Source organism: Ahaetulla prasina, chromosome 10, assembly GCF_028640845.1.
Source record: "Ahaetulla prasina isolate Xishuangbanna chromosome 10, ASM2864084v1, whole genome shotgun sequence".
Lineage (NCBI taxonomy): Eukaryota > Metazoa > Chordata > Lepidosauria > Squamata > Colubridae > Ahaetulla > Ahaetulla prasina.
In genome coordinates this window covers 26,415,192-26,432,820 of record NC_080548.1, presented here as the reverse complement: position 1 = coordinate 26,432,820, position 17,629 = coordinate 26,415,192, and the positions used below count along the sequence as shown (strand labels likewise).

Sequence of the window (17,629 nt, the reverse complement as noted above, 5' to 3'; positions counted from 1 at the left end):
CCACCGGTTCGCTGGCTGCGCATGCGCGTTTGCACACGCGCATGTGCAATGCGCACCATGCACCAAATGCAAGGTCCATGCATGCAGTGCACGGCAAAAGGAGGCATGGGGCAAGTAGAACACCGGGCGGGGGAGGGTGATCAGTTGTGGCGCGTGATCTTTTTTTTTTTTACCTTTTAAAAGCATTTTTTTACAACCTATTCGGCTGAATAGGTTGTAAAAAAAATGCTTTTAAAAGTAAAAAAAAAGGCTCTGACGATCAAGCAGCTCAGCTGGGATCATCAGAGCCTCTTTTTTTTACCTTTAAAAAGCATTTTTAACAACCTATTCGGCCAAATAGGTTGTAAAAAATGCTTTTAAAAGTTAAAAAAAAGGCTCTGATGATCGGGCGGCTCAGCTGTGATCGTCAGACCCTCTTTTTTTTTTACCTTTTAAAAGCATTTTTTAAAAGAAGCGGCAAGTGGGCAACCGGGCATTGGGTGGGCATGGGCGGGGGGGGGGCAGGATTTTTGCTACCGGTTCTCCGAACCATCTACCGCCATTGCTACCGGTCCGAACCGGGAGAAAAGGACAGAGTTCAAGAAGTTGGGCACCCCTGCTTGGTGTGCAAAAGGATCCCAAGATTTGACCTACAGATTCCCCCAGAGCAGATTGGGAAAATCTGGGGCCAGTCATGCAATTATGCAAAATTTGAGGATAATTTGCCATGAAGAGGCCTGGGGCGTTTCAAAGTGGAAGAGAGAGAGAATATTTAGAATAACCGAGTTGGAAGGGACCTTGGAGGTCTTCTAGTCCAACCCCCTGCCCAGGCAGGAAACCCTACACCACTTCAGACAAATGGTTATCCAAACCTCTTCTTAAAAACTTCCAGTGTTGGAGCATTCACAACTTCTGCAGGCAAGTTGTTCCACTGATTAATTGTTCTGTCAGGAAATTTCTCCTTAGTTCTAAGTTGCTTCTCTCCTTGATTAGTTTCCACCCATTGTTTCTTGTCCTGCCCTCAGGTGCTTTGTAGAAGAGCTTGACTCCCTCTTCTTTAGGGCAGCCCCTGAGCTATTGGAACACTGCTGTCATGTCACTCCAAGAGGAGGGAGATGGGGAGGGGGAGGGAGGCGGAGAGAGGGAGGGAGAGAAAGAGAGTCATGTCACTCCAAGAGGAGGGAGGTGGGAAGGAGGAGGGAGATGGGAAGGAGGGAGGGAGGGAGGGAGAGAGAGAGAGAGAGAGAGAGAGAGAGAATCAGACGTGCAAAATTCTGTGATTGTAGCCATTCACCATAAAACTATTAGTAGCTATGGAGCTGAATCCTTGGCCTGGTCTACCTGGTGGGCCAATTGCTGCACAGTGTCTGTGTTTTTATACCACATCTATTTCAAAATGCTCACATTAGGGTGTTCTCAAAGAAAGAAAGGAACTCTGCTAAGACAGGAAAGGCTCTCCTATCCAAGACTGAGGAAACGTGGGCTATTAAAAAAAACCAACAACCCCGAACTCATTACCCAGGATCTAATTATGAGAGCATACAACAGGTTCCTCACCGTTCACAGACGGACAGTATCCAAAAAGCAATGATCCAGAGGCCCATGGTGAAGATCAGCAGCACACGGCCCGGCTGGCTGTTGACCATCACCCGTAACACGAAAGGGTACTGGAAGTGGATTTTGTTGAGGGACCCGATGCTGCGGTAAGAGGCATCTCCTAGCACGCTGCTCCACAGCAGCACAGCTCGAGGCACCAGGTAGAGGCGGAGGAACATCACCAGTGAGAGCAACATGTCAACATCCGAGAGGAAGACAAAGGTCTGATCCGGCTGGGGATCCAGGCAAAAGAAACCCCCCGCCGGGAAAGGGTGAAGGGAGCAGACTAAAAACTCGAGCATGATGAGAGCCAGTTTCGGAGTGCTGACTGCAATTCGCCAATCGGTGAGGGCGTTATCCAGCATGAAGAGCTACAAGGCAAAGGGAACAAGAGAGCGTGAATGAGCCGGAAGCAAAGCTGCTCTCTGTGAGGTTGCCCCACTGTTGAAATTCATTGTTGGAATGTATTTCTATGCAACAACTACAGTAGTATTCAGCCAGTAGATGGCAGTAATTTACAAGTTTGGATCTGTGGTGTATACTCTGCTTTTTCATTCTAAGTGGAGTTTCTTCTACTGTTACAGTAATATAGTTGAGCAGTAATGCACATGGTGACTGTGCTCTTTGCTTGCTCTATGTGATGCTTTATGGAAACAGAGTTTCTAATGCCCTCCCAATCAACTGGACATATGAGAAGAACAATGCCCAACTTTTCATCGAGGAAAGGTTGTTAACAGTCAAAGTCATAAATATGAACCAGTTGTCAAGATCATCTGAAATATGATCACATGATCATGTTGCAAAGGTTGTAACTGTGAAAAAATGGCCGTAAGTCATATTTTTCAGTGCCGTTGTAACTTTGAATGGTCACTAAACAAACTGTTGTAAGTCAAGCAACACCTGTATTTGCCAGTCTATGGTTGAGAGAGTGGGTCTAAACCTGAGTCACACAGGGAGCTTCTGTGCCTGAGGGGTCTAGAACGTCGGCCCCTCTACTCCTCATCCAGCCTTAGAATAGACTAGGTTCTGGATCTTCCTACTCCTAGTTGAACACCTCTACTATTACACCATGTTGGCTGTTGGACTGAGAGAAAAGGATTGGCCCAGAGTCACCCATTCAACTCCCATGGCTGGCTGTGAATTTGGGTCTCTCTGCTCCTAGTCCAACCCATCATCCCTACTCCATGAGAATAGAGTAGAGTAGAGTAGAGTAGAGTAGAGTAGAGTAGAGTAGAGTAGAACAGGAACAGGAACAGGAACAGGAACAGGAACAGGAACAGGAACAAGAACAAGAACAAGAACAAGAACAAGAACAAGAACAAGAATAGAATAGAATAGAATAGAATAGAATAGAATAGAATAGAATAGAATAGAATAGAATAGAATAGAATAGAATAGAATAGAACAATATAATAACAGAGTTGGACTCGGAAGGTGCCATTGAGGTCTTCTAGTCTAACCCCCTGCTCAGGCAGAAAACCCTATACCAGTGACGGTGAACCTTTTCAGCACCGAGTGCCCAAACTGGAATGCACGCGCACGCGCTGAAGCACCGGAGACCCAAAGACCAGCTGGCCAGTGCGCATGAGCATGATGGCCAGCTGGCCTTGGCGCGCACCAGAGCACTGGAAACTTGAAGAACAGCTGGTGACGGTGCATGTACCCATAGAGAGGGCTCTGTGTGCCACCTCTGGCACGCATGCCAGAGGTTCACCATCACGACCGTATACCATTTCAGACAAACGGATGTCCAATCTCTTCTTAAAACCCTTCCAGTGTTGGAGCATTCGCAACATCTGGAGGCAAGCTGCTGTTCCACTCATGAATTGTTGGTCCTTAAGATGGGAACCACGTCAGGCCCAGCGGTGGGTTTCAGCAGGTTCTGACCAGTTCTGGAGAACCGGTAGCGGAAATTTTGAATAGTTCGGGAGAACCGGTAGTAAAAATTCTGACTGGTCCCGCCCCCATCTATTCTCTGCCTCCCGAGTCCCAGCTGATCGGGAGGAAATGGGGATTTTTGCAGTAATCTTCCCCTGGAGTGGGGAGGGAATGGGGATTTTGCAGTATCCTTTCCCTGGAGTGGGGAGGGAATGGGGATTTTGCAGTATCCTTTCCCTGGAGTGGGGAGGGAATGGGGATTTTGCAGTATCCTTTCCCTGGAGTGGGGTGGGAATGGGGATTTTTGCAGTAACCTTCCCCTGGATTGGGGAGAGAATGGAGATTTTACAGTATCCTTCCCCTGGAGTAGGGTGGAAATGGGGATTTTTGCAGTAACCTTCCCCTGGAGTGGGGTGGGAATGGAGATTTTACAGTATCCTTCCCCTGGAGTAGGGTAGGAATGGAGATTTTACAGTATCCTTCCCCTGCCACGCCCACCAAGCCACACCCACAGAACCGGTAGTAAAAAAATTTGAAACCCACCACTGGTCAGGCCCTGAGTCCCCCACCCAGGAAGCTACAACCTGGGTCCCCCTTCTCATCCAGGCCCTTGATGAATCTTTACCTTGATGATCTTTACCTTGATGAAGGTACCTTTTCTTTTATGTACACTGAGAGCGTATGCACCAAGACCAATTCCTTGTGTGCCCAATCACACTTGGCCAATAAAAATTCTATTCTATTCTATTCACCACACCTCCTCACTGACTCCCTGGCCTAATATCACCCAGGGAGCTTCTACAGTTGGGTCTCCCCATTCCTAGTCCAGCACCTTCACCATTGCTACTCCCTGCTGGCTGTTCAGGCCAGAGGGAAGAACTAGCCCAGAGTCACTCAGGGAGCTCCTGCGGCCGAGAATGGAAGGGGAACCTTTTTTCAAGATATGCGTCAGAGAGGTTTGCGGTAATCCACAAAGGTTTGACAGCTCCCTGCATCTGGAATCTAGAGCTGCTGTGATTCAAGACAGGTAACACGTGAGTAATTTCCCCCTCGGGATCAGAATAAAACCTCTATTGTTAAAAGTTGCCGTTGCGGTATCACAACATAAGGAACAGAACTGAATGCCAAGTGTTTGGGGTTTTTTTGTTTTTTTTTTACAAAGCAAGTACAGATTATGCTTGATGGATTGCTTTCTGGAAGTGCAAAAGCTTTTTATTATTATTATTATTATTATTATTATTATTATTATTAAAATCAGTTTCTAGGCTGCTGATGGTTTTAGTCTGGACTTCTCGGTGGCTCCCCAGAGAGGAACACAAAATCTAGCCGAAGACAGATAGTCCTCGACTTACAGCCAAAATTGAGCCCAAAGCTTGTGTTGCTAAGTGAAACGTTTGTTAAGGGAGCTTTTGTCCCATTTAATGAGTTTTCTCGCCACCGTTGCTAAGTGAATCGCTGCAGTTCTCAAGTTAGGTTGTTAAGTAAATCTGTCTTTTTTTTTTTATTTACATTTATATCCCGCCCTTCTCCGAAGACTCAGGGCGGCTTACACTATGTCAAGCAATAGTCTTCATCCATTTGTACATTATATACAAAGTCAACTTTTATTGCGCCCAACAATCTGGGTCCTCATTTTACCTACCTTATAAAGGATGGAAGGCTGAGTCAACCTTGGGCCTGGTGGGACTAGAACCTGCAGTAATTGCAAGCAGCTGCTGTTAATAACAGACTGTCTTAGCAGTCTGTTTCCCCCATTGACTTTCCTGTGAGAAGGTCACAAAAGGGGATCACAGCCCCCCACCGCCCCCAGCCCCCGAAACACAGCAACCGTCATAAATACGAACCATCTGAATTTTGATCATGTGACCAATGGGGTGCTGCAACGCTTGTCGGTGTGAAAAACAGCCGTAAGTCACTTTTTTCCAGTGACGTCGTAACAATGAAAGGTTGCTAAGCAAACGGTCATAAGTCGAGGACTACCTGGGGATGCCGGTTCAGTTTTACATTTATACCAGACCAATTTCAGCTGCATTGGTCAACCACTGGGCTTCGATATGCCTCCAGCAGCCCAGTGTTTATTGCAATAGCTTTTCTGCTTTTATTATGTGATTTTGACGTGTATTTTTTTTAACCCTTTGATTTCCATCGATCAATGGGGAGCTGCTCCAAGATGTGGTTAATTGGAGTAGCAGAGAAGCCCTGGTAAACGTATCAGCCAATGAAATATCCCCTGATTTAAGGGCCTGAAATGCACTTTGAGGAAATACCCATCAAAGGAACGTCACCAATACCTCAGGGGCTGCCCCAAAGAAGAGGGAGTCAAGCTCTTCTCCAAAGCACCTGAAGGCAGGACAAGAAGCAATGGGTGGAAACTAATCAAGGAGAGAAGCAACTTAGAACTGAGGAGAAATTTCCTGACAGTTGGAACAATTAATCAGTGGAACAACTTGCCTCCAGAAGTTGCGAATGCTCTAACACTGGAAGTTTTTAAGAAGAGTTTGGATAACCATTTGTCTGAAGTGGTGTAAGGTTTCCTGCCTAAACAGGGGGTTGGACTAGAAGACCTCCAAGGTCCCTTCCAACTCTGTTATTCTAAATATCCTCTCTCTCTTCCACTTTGAAAGGCCCAGGCTTCTTCGTGGCAAATTATCCTCAACAACCACTCTGCAAATTTTGTATAATTGCATGATTGGCCCCAGATTTTCCCAATCTGGGCAATTTAAGGGCCTGAAATACACTCTGAGGAAATGCCCATCAAAGGAATGTCACCAATATCTCAGGGGCTGCCCCCAAAAAGAGGGAGTCAAGCTATTCTCCAAAGCACCTGAGAGCAGGACAAGAAGCAGCGGATGGAAATTAATCAAGAAGAGAAGCAATTTAGAACTAAGGAGAAAATTCCTGACAGTTAGAACAATTAATCAGTGGAACAACTTGCCTCCAGAAGTTGTGAATGATCCAACACTGGAAGTTTTTAAGAAGAGATTGGACAACCATTTGTCTGAAGTGGTGTAGGGTTTCCTGCCTAAGCAGGGGGTTGGACTAGAAGACCTCCAAGGTCCCTTCCAACTCTGTTATTCTATTCTTATGCCACTTTATTCCTCAGCTGCCCGAAGTCACTGCCAGCCGTCACAGCTTGGCAGTAGCCGAGTGAACCCGCCGTGACTCAGCCAGGAAATGGTGCTCTCCAATCAGCAACGGAGATCAAACAGTCCACAGGAAAGGAAGAAAAATTATTCTGAAGTATATTTTCCGACTGTCGCTGGCTCGCCCGCCACAAACCAAGACATGTTGAGCTCTACAGAAGGGGAGGATTAAATGTCTGGGCTGCCCAGTCAGCTTGAGAGGAACAAGTCTTGATCTGTTTGGTATTTTCCAACCCTGAGCACTATTTATACATGAATTTCTTCAGAAAAGCCCTGTTTGTGGCCAATGCAGTTCCTTCTCTTTGCTTTTTGTTTTAAATATTTTTATTAATTTTTTTTTGATACACAATCTGACAAAACACACAACATATAACATATAAATATTTCCCATTTCTAAACAGCGTTCTTTAGTGGTCTTCTTTTGCTTTTATACCTTTCCCCCCATATCACATTTGTTATTTTATTTTCTTTCTTGTCCCCTTTTCTTTATTTACATTAAATTATCTAATACTAATAGCTTTACTTTTCTAGATTCTTATATATTTATTATTTACATATTGTACATTTCTAATACATTCTGTACATTCTAATTTCTCCCCTTTATTTTTTTCCTTTATTTCTAGACTCAAGTCATTCATACCATTTATTCCAGATTATATAATTTAATCTGTCTCGTCTTTCTCTTTAATAATAATAATAATAATAATAATAATAATAATAATAATAATAATAATAATAATAATAATAATAATAATAATAATAATAATAATAATATTTTAATTTGTATACCGCCCTTCTCCCGAAGGACTCAGGGCGGTGAACAGCCAAATAAAAACAACAATCAAATACACACAATACAGATAAAAAAGTAGCTAAAAAACTTATTCAAATTTGGCCCAATTTATTTTGTTAACTTGTCCATTTTGGCACACTCTAAAACTTCCCCTATCACTTCTTCATCTGTTGGTATCGTTCCCTGTTTCCAATTTTGTGCATATGTTTATATGTTGTGCAGCTGTTATGATGTGTAGAATATTTTATTTCTTTGGTGTCTGTTCTTGTAAAGATTCCTAATAAAATATTTCCGGTTTGCTTTCAACTGGTTGTTCTGTTATTCCTGTTACTTATTCTCTTTGCTTTTGATTGCTATAACTAGGGCAAGGTGACGGGCGCACAGTTAACATTAGTGCTCTTTAAAATTATTTGTCAACGGAGGTGTTGGCTGATGTTGAGAACTCCCCCAAAGGTGCCCAGATTTCAGGGGTTTTATAGTGCTCAAATTTTGGGGGGAGAACTACCACTGTTCCCCCAAACATATATAGGGCAACATCTATATTTCAGTTGCTGAGATGGGCGAAATCAGCTGAGATAGAAGTCAGACGAATAAATTTATTATTATTATTTATTATTTTATTATTTGCATTTATATCCCGCCCTTCTCCGAAAACTCAGGGCGGCTTACACTATGTTAGCAATAGTCTTCATCCATTTGTATATTATATACAAAGTCAACTTATTGCCCCCAACAATCTGGGTCTTCATTTTACCTGCCTTATAAAGGATGGAAGGCTGAGTCAACCTTGAGCCTGGTGGGACTTGAACCTGCAGTAATTGCAAGCAGCTGCTGTTAATAACAGACTGTCTTACCAATCTGAGCCACCAGAGGCCCTATCAAATCAATTTGTTGTGCCACATTGAGGCTGATTATTCGTATACCGGGAATTTATTTGTTTGTTTATTTATTTGTCATGTATTTGATGTATCAGGGGTTTTCAATTCAATTGTATAGAATGTGAAGGATTTTTTTTTATATGCAAAATGTACACTGAAGATGGCATTTAATTTCGTTGTACAAGGTGCAATGACAATAAAGTAACCTATTTGTCTATCTGTTTGTTTGTTTATCACATTTCTACATGGCTCAGCTCATCTAAATCATCTTCATGAACTTAAAATAGCTAAGATCGGTAAATTATCTTAGTCATCTCACGTCTCCGATGCTTCTTTGCAAATGTTGCAAAGCAAACGTGTAATTTGTAACATGGAACAGACAGGGGAAATGATTCAACACCAGGAATTACATTATTGGGAGTTTTTTTTTTTTAAAAAAAACTTTTACACTTATTCTTTACTTGTGTTGATTTATATTAAAGGGGGCCTGTGTCCAGTTTCTGAACTGCAGCTCATGGGCCACCAGCTGAAGGAGGAATCCAGCTTTAATTTGAAATCAGCTGTTTTTGATGAAGCTACTTATCTATTTATATGAACGTTTATAAATGCATAAAGTCCCATTTTGGGGGGGGGGGAATTATTCTAGGTGTTCCTCCCCTTTAATAATCCTGGTTGCACCCGGCACATGTGAAAGACCTATTACTTCCTCCACCTTGCAGTTCAGATAAATATTTTCCAGGGTTATTTCATTTTCTTATTAGAGGAATGGCATCTGCAAAGTATGTCAAAGTTTGGCCATAACAATCTTTTTGTTATGACAGAATTAAAAGGAAGATTGTTGATCCTGGCAGACCTGGGCTAAGTGAACCGGCCCTTCCTCAAGTCAAAGTTTGTTGTTTTTCAGGTCTCATTCTGGAGTAGCTCCCATATTTATGGGATAATTACCCTGCGCTGCCCTCCATCTACCCTTAACTTACAGCAGTTTGTTTAGTGACTATTCAAAGTTACGACGTCACTGAAAAAAATGAGTTACCGCCAGGGGTGGGGCTGCTGGGGGTTCACAGGGGTTCGAGAGAACCTCTAGCTAAGATTCTGTGCAGTTCAGAGAACCCCTAAATCCCACTCCTGGCTGGCCCTTCCCACCCCGCCCCGCCCCTTCCAGGAATCCCCACGCAGCCCATTTTGGATGCACGTAAGTGCAGGGCACGTGCCGAGGCTCGGGGAGGGTGAAAAACAGGCCTACCAGAAGTTTGGGAAGACCTGAAATGGGCCCATTTCCGGCCTCCAGAGGGCCTCCAGAGCCTTGGGAGGCCATTTTTGCCCTCCCGGAGCCTTGAGGAAAGCCTCCGGAGGCCCTCTGGAGGCCAGAAACATTTCCGGTCTTCCCTAACTTCTGGTAGGCCAGTTTTTTGCCCTCCTCGAGCTTCCGCGTGCACCCTGCACTTATCTGCATCCAAAACAGGCCACGCAGGGACTCCTAGGAGGAGCGGGGTGGGGTGGGCGGGGCCAGCCAGGGGTGGGATTTGGGGGTTCTCCGAACTGCACAGAATCTTTGCTAGAGGTTCTCCCGAACCCCCGTGAGCCCCTAGCAGCCCACCTCTGCCTCAGATACTGTGGAGAATAGACCACCCCTCTTCTTTGTGACAGCCCCTTAAATATTGGAAGACTGCTATCTCATCACCCCTAATCCTTCTGGTTTGTTCTCCTTGAAACCAACCTGGTTGATAAGAATTCCTTGTTGCTGTATGTGTTGCGGCTCCAGCCCCCGAACCTGGCCCCATGCCTGACAGTGACTCCAAGAGTGAGGGGGAAGGGCCGGTAAGGCTTACCTCAGAAGCACCAATTCCTTTGGCCCGGCTTCAGGAGCCAGAACCAGACCAGTCGGAGGACTTAATGAGGCCGTCATCCCCTGATTCCTCCCTTCCCCAGGCTACGCCTTCAGACCCAGCTGATAATAATACTAATCAAGCTTTGATTGACCCGTGCTTCAGAAGATTAGAGAGGCGGCGTCATCAGAGGGAAGCTCCTGCCCCACCCCACAGGATATATAAGGAGCTTTGGGACTGCGCTCAGTTCCACGGGAAGCAAATCAGCTGAACCGTGTCAAAGTGAGCTGAAGTCTTAATCTGTTTGAACTTTTTGGCAGGCAGCTGTGTTTTCTTGGCCAGGACTGATAGGAGCCCTGAACCCACTGGCTGTAGGCCAGCTCGTTACTCCAGAGTGAGGACGGAGACAGAACAGTATGTTTCCACAGCAGAGGTAGGTTTTCTGAGTTCATAAAAGGCAGCAGATGATATTCATAACCCATAAAAAGGATGAGCCCATCTAACTAAGGTAGCCGTTGAGATGGACAACCTCTGTTGGGTGAGTCTGAACGGTTCTCTGCTCCATATTTTATCTTGTGCTGCTTCATAGAAATTCTTAGAAGCTGCCCTGGGTAAACAGCTCTCACACTGGATTCCAAGCATTGAGGTGAGATTTAGAGATACAGCGGGAAGCCCCTCAACAAACTTCAATTACAATAGGCTGAAGCTCCCAATCGATGCCAGCAGCATCACCCACCCCTCCCGTATAGTTACCTGGATCTCTTTGACGTGAAAGGCCAAGATCAGGATGATTAATCCCACCGTAGAGAGGGTGATGAGGCACTTGGTCATGAAGGCGTAAGCGAACCACTGAAAGGAGAGCAAGAGAGAAGAGATACGTGAAGGAAACTCCTCAAGTCCATGGGCCTGAGACCAACGAAGGTTTGATAGGTCTCCCTTTGGTTAGAGGAGAACCTCTAACGCTCCCTCCTTCAAGTCTTCCCAAGGTTATTTTGACTTCCATTCCATTCAAACAGGAGACTGTGACCACCATGTTCTGTCTAGCCAGCAGTTGGCTGCTGCCACTTCAGACCAGTTCGGGCGAACCAGTAGTTCCAACCACCGGCTGAGTCCGCTCACCCACCCCGGTGCTATCCAGCCCTATATATCTCATTCTCTGGCTCGCTTGCCCCGCCCACGCAGCCCAGCTGATTTCTGCATCTTGCCTGCTCTACTCACTGCGGCTGCCCGAGAAGATGCACTGGAAGCCGCGCGCATGAAATTGCTGTGTATTTGAAGCCGCGCGCAAGGACGCTCACATTTTCGGTTCTGCACTAGGTGGACCGATTGTTAAACTGTGCAGCCCACCTCTGCCTCTGGCGATTAAATAAGGCCCGTAGAGCATGTACGAATGTGCATGAAGCATCTTTTGCTGAAGAGACAACCATACTTCCCCGCCCCCCAAGGAGGCACAAGCAATGGCATGTCAAGCAAAAACAGCCAGAAGATCTTCAAAGCTGTTGCAATGGCTTGGAAAAAGACGCACCTATTTTAGCGATATTTTTTTTTAAAAAAAAAATGTGCATAAATTCCTGCAAATTCGGCAGGATTTCACTCAAAGGATGTCCATAGTTTGTTTCTTCTGCAACGCATGATTCTGCTGGACGGTGTTTTTTGGAAAAGCAGTTTTGGGGAAGGTGGATCTTTGGAACGGTGACACGAAGTTGAGGCGTTGAACCCAGCTTTTCCCAGCTTCCCCCTATGCAGACTGGTGGACTGCAGTTCCCTGAATTCCCAACTAAGCCAGGGAACTGGGAGAGTTGCCATCCCAACGTGTGTCCTAAGGAGGTCATGTTTCATTGAAAAATCGCCAGTTGAGGAAATTTATATAAACCCTCCGTTTGCCTTTTTTTTGTTTCGTTTTGTTTTTTTTTGTGAGATTTGTAGGCCCTTCTCATGGTGCAATTATGGAGAAATTGCAATTTTTACGGGGATTATATTTTAAGAAGAGGAAGAGGAGGAGGAAAGGAAGAGGAAGACATAGGGTTTTTTAAGGGGATTATGGAGGAGGAGGAGGAGGAGGAGGAGGAGGAGGAGGAGGAGGAGGAGGAGGAGAAAGAAATTGGAAATTTTAAGGGGATTATATTTGAGGAGGAGGAAGAATAGCATAGCGTAGCATAGCGTAGCGTAGCATAGCATAGCATAGCATAGCATAGCATAGCATAGAATAGAATAGAATAGAATAGAATAGAATAGAATAGAATAGAATAGAATAGAATAGAATAGCATTTTTTATTGGCCAAGTGTGATTGGACACACAAGGAATTTGTCTTGGTGCATACGCTCTCAGTGTACATACAAGGAAAGATAAGTTCATCAAGAATCATAAGGTAGAACACTTATTGATAGTCATAGGATACAAATAAGCAATCAGGAAACAATATTAACAATGAAGGAGAAGAAGAAGAAGGAGAAGGAGAAGGAGAAGAAGGAGAAGAAGAAGAAGTAGTAGTAGTAGTAGAAGAAGAAGAAGAAGAAGAAGAAGAAGAAGAAGAAGAAGAAGAAGAAGAAGAAGAAGAAGAAGAAGAAGAAGAAGAAGAAGAAGAAGAAGAAGAAGAAGAAGAAGAAGAAGGCAAGAGAATAGCATTTTTATTGGCCAAGTGTGATTGGACACACAAGGAATTTGTCTTGGTGCATAGGCTCTCAGTGTACGTACAAGGAAAGATACGTTTATCAAGAATCATAAGGTACAACACTTGATGACAGTCATAGGGTACAAATAAGCGATCAGGGTGCAGATAGGGTGCAAATAAGCAATCAGAGAGAAGGAAGAAGAGACAAGGAGATGACTGTGATTTCTCAGTATATGCCAATCCTTAAGGTGCACCTTGAACCTGCACTTGTAAAAACCATAACTAGACGAACCGCTGCGGCCCGCTGCCAAGGGAAGCCTTCCCACCGAGCCTGCGTTCCCACCGGGATCAGCCTCACGCAACGGCCTTGCACTCTTGACATAACATAACATAACATAACATCAGAGTTGGAAGGGACCTTGGAGGCCTTCTAGTCCAACCCCCTGCCCAGGCAGGAAACCCTACACCATCTTAGTCAGATGGTTATCCAACATTTTCTTAAAAATTTCCAGTGTTGGAGCATTCACAACTTCTGAAGGCAAGTCGTTCCACTTATTAATTGTTCTAACTGTCAGGAAATTTCTCCTTAGTTCTAAGTTGCTTCTTTCTTTGATCAGTTTCCACCCATTGCTTCTTGTTCTACCCTCAGGTGCTTTGGAGAACAGCCCGACTCCCTCTTCTTTGTGGCAGCCCCTGAGATATTGGAACACAGCTATCATGTCGCCGGAGGGACATGTCGACATCTTGCTGGAGGGATTAGGGTAGGTGAATTCACCTAAACCCAGGCCAGGCCAATACCTGGCTGTTAGCCACGGAAGCTGCCTGGAACTCCAGAAACCACCATGGGGCAATCAGTTGAAGGTTAACAGAAGGAAGTCATTGTTCACACAGTTTAAACAAAAGATTATTAACAAGGGATTCGCTGCCCTGGAAGTCAGACTTTTATCTGTGCTGAAAGATCCGTGTTTGGTTCCCATTTGTTTTTTTGGATTAGAGATATCAGCTGTTGCAACCACACGATCTCTACGGGCCCGTTTTTTAAAACAAAAGACAAACAGAGCACCTGGCCTGGTGCCCCGGCTTGAAATGACCAAAATTAAATAGGCATTTCATTTCCCGCAATTCTCCCGGTGCGGTCTGGAGCTAGGCACCGGTTGTTAAGTCGCTTTTCTCTGCGGCCGTTGTCATTTCAAACGGTCACTAAAGGGACTGTTGTAAGTTGAGGACTGCTTATACGTGCAGCTCCCAACACATTCCGTGTGATGTAAATGTAGCCTGTATCCCTAAAGACTGAGTCCAAATATATTCATATTTGATGCAGTGGTGGAAACTCCAGGGAAGGATACTGCAAAATCCCATTCCTACTCCACTCCTGGGGAAGGATATTGCAAAATCCCATTCCTCACCACTCCTGGGGAAGGATATTGCAAAATCTCCATTCCCACCCTACTCCAGGGGAAGGATACCGCAAAATCCCCATTCCCTCTCCACTCCAGGGGAAGGATACTGCAAAATCCCCATTCCTACTCCACTCCTGGGGGGAAGGATATTGCAAAATCCCCATTCCCACCCCACTCCAGGGGAAGGATATTGCAAAATCTCCATTCCTATCCCACTCCTGGGGGAAGGATACTGCAAAATCCCCATTCCCTCACCACTCCTGGGGGGAAGGATATTGCAAAACCCCCATTCCCACCCCACTCCAGGGGAAGGATATTGCAAAATCTCCATTCCCATCCCACTCCTGGGGGAAGGATACTGCAAAATCCCCATTCCCTCACCACTCCTGGGGGGGGGAGGATATTGCAAAATCCCCTTTCCAACCTTACTCCTGGGGGAAGGATACTGCAAAATCCCCATTCCCTCCCCACTCCCGGGGGAAGGATGCTGCAAAATCTGCATTCCCACCCCACTCTGGGGCCAGCCAAAGGTGATATTTGCCGGTTCTCCGAACTACTCAAAATTTCCGCTACCGGTTCTTCAGAACCTGTCAGAACCTGCTGAATTTCACCCCTAATTTGATGGCAACAGTCTAGCTCAAAATGCAGCACCTCCGTTTTATGGCTGAAAATCAGGAGTTTGCTGACTAACCAAATTTATTTGAAGACAGAAGCTTTTGTGAGGCGCCGTTCATGACATCAGATGCACGAACAGCTAGATTTTAGGTAGCTGCTGAAATAAGTTGCAGCACATGAAAACGTCTGCCTTAAAATTAAAAAAAAGTGCTACCCCGCTCCTGAAGTTGTACGCGCTTCATCACTGGAAGCTTTCAAGAAGAGACTGGATTGCCATCTGTCAAAAAAATGATATAGGTCTGCTTGATTGTGGGGTTGGACTAGATGGCCTACAAGGTCCCTTCCAACTCTGTTAATCTGTAATCTGATTCTTGGCTGCCATAAAGTGACCCAACTTTTCTCTTACAAAGTCTAAAGCAGGGGTCTCCAACCTTGGCAACTTTAAGATTTGACTTTCAACTCCCAGTGGGAGTTGAAGTCTGGGAGTTGAAGTCCACAAGTCTTAAAGTTGCCAAGGTTGGAGACCCCTGGTCTAAAGCATGTTGTAGCTTCTTTGATCCACCTTTCTCATTCATTTAATGTGTGTTTTCAACCTTGGTAACTTTAAGATGAACTCTGAACTCTGAACTCTGGTGCTGGAGAAGACTCCTGTGAGTCCCTTGGACTGCAAGCAGGGGTGAAATCCAACAGGTTCTGACAGGTTCTGGAGAACCGGTAGCGGAAATTTTGAGTAGTTTGGAGAACCGGCAAATACCACCTCTAGCTGGCCCCAGAGTGGGGTGGGAATGGAGATTTTGCAGTATCCTTTCCCTGCCATGCCTACCAAGCCACGTCCACCAAGCCACACCACACCCGCCAAGCCACGCCCACAGAACCGGTAGTTAAAAAAAATTGGATTTCACCACTGACTGCAAGGCGAACAAACAAGTCAGTTCTGGAGGAGATCAACCCTGACTGCTCTTTAGAAGGCCAGATCCTGAAGATGAAACTGAAATACTCTGGCCACCTAATGAGAAAGAAGGACTCCCTGGAGAAGAGCCTAATGCTGGGAACGATTGAGGGCAAAAGAAGGAGGGGACAGCAGAGAATGAGATGGCTGGATGGAGTCACTGAAGCAGTCGGCGTGAACTTAAATGGACTCCAGAGGATGGTAGAGGACAGGAAGACCTGGAGGAACGTTGTCCATGGAGTCGCGATGGGTCGGACATGACTTTGCAACTAACAACAACAAACTTTAAGATAGACGGACTTCAGTCATGCTGACTGGCTGGAGAATTCTGGGAGTTGAAGTCCACCCATGATAAAAGTTACCAAGGTTAAGAAATACAGGTAGTCTTTGACTTAACGACCACAGTTGAGCCGAAAAATTATGCTGCGAAGTGAAAAATGTGTTAAGTGAGTTTTGCCTCACTTTTATGACTTTTATTTATTTTATTTATTTATTTATTTTGTCACAACAATATATGTAGGTATCATACCAAAAAATTATATAGTAAATAAACACATATATGGGTAAATATAAGGAGGTATAAGCATATATATAGGAAGGAGAAAAGAAAAAACAATAGGACAGGAACGGTAGGCACGTTTGTGCGCTTATGCACGCCCCTTATGGTCCTCTTAGGAATGGGGTGAGGTCAATAGTAGAAAGTTTTTGGATAAAGCTTTTAGGATTATGGGAAGAGACCACAGAGTCAGGTAAAGTGTTCCAAGCACTGATGATTCTGTTACAGAAGTCATATTTTCTGCAATTTAGATTAAAGCGGTTGACATTAAGTTTAAATCTATTAGTTGCTCTAGTATTATTGCAATTAAAGCTGAAGTAGTCTTTAACAGGAAGGACATTACAATAGATTGTGAGTTAAGCTTAGGTCTTGTCGAAGGCGACCGAGTTCCAAGTTTTCTAAGCCTAGGATTTCAAGTCTGGTGGGATAAGGTATTTTGTTGTTTTCAGAGGAATGGAGAACTCTTCTTGTAAAATATTTCTGGACACGTTCAATTGTATTGATGTCAGAGATGTGGTGAGGGTTCCAAACAGGTGAGCTGTATTCTAGAATTGGTCTAGCAAATGTTTTATATGCTCTGGTTAGTAGTGTGGTGTTTTTGGAAAAGAAGCTACGCAAAATTAGGTTTACAACTCTTAGAGCTTTTTTTGCTATGTAGTTGCAGTGGGCTTTGGCACTTAGATCATTTGACATGAAAACTCCAAGGTCTTTAACGGGATGGGGGTCGTCTGTAAGGTAATGTCCATCTAGTATGTACTTAGTTTTTGGGTTCTTCTTTCCTATATGTAAGACTGAGCATTTGCTGGTTGAAATTTGGAGCTGCCAATTTTTAGACCAAGCGGATAGATGATCAAGGTCGTTTTGAATGATAAAAGTATTGTCTATAGTGTTAAATAGTTTGACATCATCAGCAAAGAGAACACAATTACTTGAGATGTGGTCACAGAGATCATTAATGTATAGTATAAAGAGTGTTGGTCCAAGGACCAACTTGTTGCTTCTTGCTAGATTTGTTAAACTTCTTGCTAGATTTGTTAAACTTCTTGCTAGATTTGTTAAACGAATCACTTGCTGTTGTTAAACTAGTCACCCGGTGCTTGTCAGAAAGTCGCAAAAGGAGATAACGTGACACTCCCCCCCCCCAGGACACTGCAACCGTCATAAATACGAACCAGTTGCCAAGCATCTGAATGTAAGTCACATGACCATGGGGAAATACTGCAACGGTCGTAAGCGTGAAAATCGACACTTTTTTCAGTGCTGTTATAACTTTGGATGGTCCTTAAATGAACCGTTGCATGTCGAGGCCTCTCTCTACTGTCTTTTTTCTCCTTGCTGTACGGAAGGAGTTAAATTTTGCCACCTCAGACACGGGTGAGGTGAGTGAGTAAGGCTGTGCCAATA

The 17,629-nt window shown here is 44.6% G+C and overlaps 1 protein-coding gene across 1 annotated transcript in view; it reads right to left on the bottom strand.

The window, feature by feature from the left end:
* Positions 1-17,629, bottom strand: part of KCNN4 (potassium calcium-activated channel subfamily N member 4) — a 66,120-nt gene that overhangs the window by 18,038 nt on the left and 30,453 nt on the right. The window contains exons 2-3 of the mRNA XM_058195590.1: positions 10,847-10,942; positions 1,537-1,946 (exon numbers count right to left, since the gene is read on the bottom strand). Of these exons, the coding sequence (XP_058051573.1) occupies positions 1,537-1,946; positions 10,847-10,942 (506 nt within the window). The remainder of the gene's footprint in view (positions 1-1,536; positions 1,947-10,846; positions 10,943-17,629) is intronic.